The sequence below is a fragment of the Barbatula barbatula genome, assembly GCF_947034865.1.
Source record: "Barbatula barbatula genome assembly, chromosome: 15".
In the NCBI taxonomy this organism is placed as follows: domain Eukaryota; kingdom Metazoa; phylum Chordata; class Actinopteri; order Cypriniformes; family Nemacheilidae; genus Barbatula; species Barbatula barbatula.
In genome coordinates, this window is record NC_136778.1 from 15,423,974 (window position 1) to 15,430,539 (window position 6,566).

Here is a 6,566-nt window from a genome sequence, read left to right on the forward strand (position 1 = left end):
GTGAATACCTCCCAGACATGAAGATAAGGATATCTACTACACCCTACACTTAAAGGCAAAGTTCACCCAAAATAAAAAAATATGTCATGGTTTATTTACCCTCCCGTCATTCCAAAATATTTCGAAAAATGTAAGTAGCGTAACAACATGCCTATTGACTTCCATTCTATAGACAAAACCAGACATTTCTCAAAATATCTTCTTTTGTGTTCCACAGGCAAAAAAGTTGTACACAGGTTTTGAATGGCATGAGGGTGAATAAAGAACCTAACCACCCTAAACCTAACCTGCACAGAAACATGTTTCCATTATTAGCAAATAAGGACGATCTCGCTCATTTTTGAGTTCTTCAAACAGGGAGGACTAAAAACTAAGAACCTCCTTACAAATCAGCATTATGTTTCGCTTCATTTGTGTGGACGTTTTCAAAGTATTAGGTTGAAGTATGGAGAACACCGCCAACACACACACACACACACACACACACACACACACAGTCTAAACAGCCAAATGATGGTCACCCATGCTCATGTCTGCCTGTGTAATTGCTACCTAAAGCAGGCCACTTTGTCATATAAACTCTTCAAGCATATAATTAACCCACATGGCATACAACCTCAGAAACCAGCCTCTCTTACATACACACACACGCACTTAGACATACACAAACACCCTGACAGGTTCTTGTACAAATATTCAGACACATGCTGCCCTCACAAAAATGTGCCCTTATACCAACACAAACACACAGCTTGGGCACTATGTTTTGACAGCATCGTCATTACTAGTGGTGAGGTCGAGACAGTGTATTCTATGACTGCGTCTGAGCCCCAGACAACTCTACTGTACACTGAGAGCACTCATATGGAACACATTCCTACGTCATATTGTAACCCCTCCAGCCCTAATGCTGACTATTCGAAAAATACAGCTCCCTCCGGGTCTGAGCGACTCTTTACATCACTTTCCAGAGATTTGCGGAGGTGCGGCAGCCATTAGCAGCTTCTGAGTAACTTTGGAAACCCTGTGTCAGGTTTCAAAGAACACAGCTTGACTTTACGTTAGAGGCAATGTAGGCTTTTTTGTATCATCTTATGTGGCAAATCATTATGTAATGGGCTTGAAAATGTACCATTTACCAGTTAAAATGATATTGTTGTTTTTCAACATGATTCTCAAACACTTCCTACATCTGCCCTAAAGGCCTGCTCTAAACTTGAGGCACATTTGGTAGGTCAAGATGCTCAAAGGAACCGAGCAATGTTTGGTCAAAGCCACAGCATTTAGAGTTCCGGAAATGATCCTTACTATCAAACAACTTTCCACATGATGGGACAGGAAATTACACTTTACCATCAAGTTGCCATTGGACCCATGGCTTAGTGGGTAGCGAACATGCTCCAACACATTGGCTGTTATGGTCAAAACTCAGGTTACGCTACTTTGAATATCTGCTCTAGAAAATATAGGATGTCAGATATACAAAACTTGTTCAAATAGATGTCTGTCAACTGAAGCATCTTTAGAAAAAGTTCATCCAGTGGAGTGTCTAATGTACAAAATAGCTGCTTCAAGAAAGTACAGCTGTGTAGACATCAGGGAGTCACAACAGAAGAAGATAATGTACTATTACATCAAAATGACTTTATCAGCCTGTCTGACTGACAGCTACAGCCAGTCAAAGTCTTTCCTGAACAGACGGTCAACTTCAATTACACCCTGTGAATGACAGAAAAAGGGAGGGTTTGGGACTCTGGGAAATGGCCTAGAAAAAGAGGGGAGATTACATTTCACAGCACAGCTGGCCACACCTAGACGAAAGAGTTGGAGGAAGGTAGGAAAACGGGAGAGGGGTCTAGCGAGACTACCTTTTCCTCTTCCCTCCCTTTCCTGAGCTTACCCCGCATACATGCCGACTGCAAATTATGCCAGATGTCACTTCAGTGGAGGCCGCCCTTGGTCGGCGATGAAGAATTCGAGAAATTCTGGAAAATATTTATAGAGGTGGGCCAGACCTTCTCAGCTTCAGAGGTGGAGGTTAATGCAGTCCGACCCAAACGAGAGAGACTCCCAAAGGGTTTTCTGGCACTCCATAACTCTACCATCGCCCTCTTGGAATGCCATGGATGAAGGAGAAGTTAAAAGCGGCTAAAAACAGCCAGATTTCATGCGAGCCGAACCATTTCCTCAGCTTTGATCTTCTCACGAGGTTAGTTAGATGACAAATATTGAGAGACTTAGGGCCAGGTAGTTCTCGCAGAGGTGAGTTTAGACAGTGGTGATATCTTGTAGTGTGAAGTTCTCTTTTCCATCCCAGCATGTAAACAAGAAAACTCTTTTAGAAACTGAAGCCTCCCAGGAGAGGCTTCAGGAAGCAGCCTGGCCGAATCTTTCAGACCAGCTGAAACTGTATTAAATGTCACGAGCAAGTCGTGATGTATGCTTTGCATCTGTGGAGTTTAAACAATGAGCCAATGAACACGCATCTAATTCCATTACTAACATCCTAAAACTTATAGGATGCGTATTAGGTTGAATCTCACAGTTCATGTAAGAAACATGTCCAGTTATAATTTAATTACAAAAAACATATTTTTCATACATTTTACACAAAAAGCCTGTTTTAGGATTTTTTACATTATTTTAATGCCAATTGAACCACCTGGCAAAATCTCATTACTGTAATTTAAAGAACATATCCTTGTGAAATTGTGAATTACATATGAAGAGTTTGGTTCCAAAATTATATAGTCATGTTTTTTTACGGCGCATTCCAATTAATATAAATCAAACTGCGGTCGGTTTGTTTTGATTTAAGCCATAATAACTAATAACAAATACAGCTAACAAAATTTTTGTTATCTCATTTTGGAACCAAACTCTTCATATATATGTACTGTTTACATATACAATTGGAAAATATCAATACTAAAACATGGCAAAAAATGTTCTCCTGAGATTCACACATGAATAAAAAGTCAATTTGAATCACAACTATTTACACAAGCCAACCACTGACATCCCAAAAGCAAACTTAAGTAAAAACAGCTTCTCAGCCACCCACAAAGAATAAAAGAGAGGGTGAGAGAAAAGCCTGGGTGGGTGTTTGTATCTGTATGTTAAGTATTTCAGCTATCAGTGGCATGGGCAGGAATGCGGGCGACCCGCAACCCCAGACACCCTCAGGGGGGAGTGACATAAGGGGACACGCCTCCTTTGCGTTACTATAACTACTGTATGCAAATGAGCTGGGCTACAGCTTCTCTGCTTAATCTCAACAGGAGACAACGCTAAACATACTACGATCCGTCTGGCTGCTCTCTTAGGGTTCATTAACATTCATAATGCATTAGGCACACTGCGGATACAATGCCCATAGTGATAAACTACCAATGAGAAGGAACAAAGCATCTTTGGTCTCAGTGAGAATGTATCGCATGTGTAAAGACTAATGTTGTAGTAAATTCCTGCAATAAAGCGGTAACTGAGAGCCGGCTCTGAGGTGGTTATCAGACATCATAGAGACAGACTTTGATAACACGCAGATCCCCAAAACAGATGGAACCTGAAGTGGCTGATCTCTGGATGGGCCGTATCGACACCGCTAACAAAGCCCATTCAGTAACAGACATTCTTCACCCATCCTTTTCAAATCCCTCCAAATGCGACTCCACTCTTTCACATGCACCCCCCACCCCAAAGCCCCACAAAACAGACCAAGCCCTGTCTTAAACATGACATGTCGGATTATGTCTTTCTAGATGCAAATAATTTGATCCAACAGGAGGAATTTTGTTCTTAGGTTATTAGTTCCATATGCAGTGCATGTTTATGTGTCTACATCAAAGCCACATATGACTGCACGTCTCATTTTGGTTGCGCTTTAAAAAGGGCTGCAAAACACGCACAGGAATCCCTGGGTGTTCATTTTCATTAAGCAGCGGCTTTATTGTACAGAAAAGGGAAGTTATTAGCACAGAACTTGCATTAAACGTCTAATTTGGGAGCGCAAGTTCAAAGAAATGCTTTTAAACACCCTTGGTTGCCATCGTATCGTATGACATCGCTCAGCGATATTTCCCTGCTTCTATTCCCACCTGCTGCAACGTGTCATCTCTTTCTAAAAGCACGACAACCGTAGTTCAGTTGCCGTCAAAGGTTTGCGGGCGTTTTAAGCCTAAGACTCTAATTGCTTACAAAAGCTTTAGCATGTTTCCCTAAAGCGGCATGTTTAAGCCATTCGAACCCGCATTCTTGGGAACAAAAGGACCGGGACTTGTTCTGCCTCCAAAATCGTGAGAGAAAGTTGATATGATGCCGTGGCCAGAGTTAAATGAGGCATATGCCAGCTGGGGGGGGGGGCTTGGTGGTTGGTGAGAGGGTTGGAGGGTCTCACTGAAAGAATGTGTAAAATTGAGAGCTGAAGTTTGTTAATCCCATCATTCTGAAGGAGGGTTTGAACTGACAGGCTTTGAGGAAAGATGAGAACCCGATGCTGTGATTGTTTCCAGGCATCTGAACGAAAAGCCGTTCACCAAGAAACAAAATTAATATTAACGTTTATATTGGTCAAGTGTCTTGCTCGAGAGCTCAGATGATCAACATCTGCGATTTGAACCTACAACCTTTGGTTTCCAGTCTAGAATTGTAACCACCGCACATCATAACATAACACTGTGCCCCCAACGTACACCTAATTTTCCAAATTCTCAATGCCGTGCGAAAGACGATAAACTTAAATCTTAAGGGGGAGCACAATAAACACTTGACCAGATTAAAGCATGTGTCTGTTTCTCTTTAAATGACTTCGTTTTTGTGCCAAGAACAAAGATGCACAAGCACATGGGAGCGATTTACATATATCACAGTCAGAATAAACCTCACAGCTGTGAGGATTCAAAAGAAAAAACAGCCCAGAAATCAGTTACATCACGACTGTAAAAAGCTGTGAACACGAAGGCATGTTTACAGAACTTGTTTTGACTACAGATTATTCGGTTACGTGCAAGTGATTGGTTAACCATAATAAGCATGTTCTTATGCCACTTCAAAAGATGTCAAATAGATGCAAAGGACCCAATGTTCACATCAACCCCTCGCGTAATCTCAAGAGTGAGAAAGCATTCATTAAAACTTCTTAAAATGTTGTTTCTTGCAAAAATGATGGATCATAAACAAGGGAAAACAAAAAGAAACTGGAAAAATGCCAACTTTTGTCTGAGATAAGACTGTTTTAACCGTTATTGTTCTGTCTGCCAAGATAACAATGCCGTTACAAAAAACCCCACTGTTGCATCATTATCTCAAAGCATTATTTTAATCATTCCTGTATGTTATTTCCCCAATACATCACCAGAATAACATCATCTGGACTACATTTCTCCATCCGAGGCACATTGTTGAACATGCCATGCATGCATTATATGCAATATATATCATTTGAACTGAATTGCATTTTGTGCATGTCCATTTGCCCTTCTTTAAAAAATAAACAGACAATAATGCACAGAGTGTAGAACTAAGCCATTTGTAACTGCAGTTACTATAAAAATCAATCATATTTTGCCATGTTGTAGCTCAATTTGTTTTTGTCTTTCGTACAATAAATATAACTTTGAATTGACTCTGACAAATGTAAAAATAAGGGAAGAGTGTGTAACTGTTGCAAACTCAATCTCCTTAACAATCTGTAACTGTGCAGTTGTGCATCGATGTTTTCCCATAGTTTCAACTTTACTCTGTGAAGGACTTACCCAGGATAAGGCAGACGATATCTAGCACTATTAAAAGTTTCCTCTTGTTGTTGTCAACGCCGTTGTTATTTAACGTAGATGTCCCTCCGTTTCTTGTTTCGGGTGCCATCGCCTTCTCATACATATAGTTTTGCATTTGAAAGATCCTCCTTATTTCTTTGTCTTTACAATCCGAGTCCGGGCAAACACGGAGATCAGATATCGTTATAGTGGTCTTGTCAATAAGAACGTTAAAGCTCCCAGTAAATGGAAAAGAAATCCTGAAAAGTCAATAAAAACAATGAGATGCGCCTGCAACAACCAAGTCCATTCAACTTTCTACAAGGGAACCGCAGTGTTACAATGTACCTTCTCTGTCTGACGAGTCGTCGTTTGTTTGTAAATTAGTGGCTTGTGAGCTACCTCTACGCTACTTTAAGGCTTGAACGGAGAGCGGCGTTTTTAAAACTAGGAGATCAACTCCTGTTTTTATGAATCCTCCGTTTGGTCTCCACCTCCTTCGCTTCGCCGAGCGCTCAGCCCCCTTCTCCTCTCCAGACACACGCCGCTCAATGAAGCCCGCACTCCAGTATCATCACTCTCGAGTCACAAACACGGCGATCTGTGGCGCTCCAAGCGGCCGCCGCTAAAAGATCAGTTTTGTATTTCACTACGGTAAAGACCACCAGCTGAACCTGTTGTCTACATTATGCATTGCATTTGTGTGATTTTTCAATGTTGAAAAATACTGTGCGAGAACATTTGTGTGCAAATGATCATTCTAATGTTAGTACAGTAAATGAAAGATAAAGAACATCAGATCTACGTAAAGCG

General features: G+C 41.0%; 1 protein-coding gene across 4 annotated transcripts in view; it reads right to left on the reverse strand.

The window, feature by feature from the left end:
- plpp3 (phospholipid phosphatase 3) overlaps positions 1 to 6,374 on the reverse strand; it is a 36,015-nt gene extending 29,641 nt beyond the window's left edge. The window contains exons 1-2 of one of the 4 annotated variants that reach the window (XM_079474008.1): positions 6,102 to 6,374; positions 5,754 to 6,013 (exon numbers count right to left, since the gene is read on the reverse strand). In XM_079474008.1, the coding sequence (XP_079330134.1) occupies positions 5,754 to 5,889 (136 nt within the window). In that variant the 5' untranslated portion in view covers positions 5,890 to 6,013; positions 6,102 to 6,374. Of the gene's footprint in view, positions 1 to 5,753 lie in introns of all 4 variants that reach the window. The other 3 variants (XM_079474010.1, XM_079474009.1, XM_079474007.1) reach the window with 3 other exon arrangements.
- Positions 6,375 to 6,566: the final 192 nt, after the last annotated feature.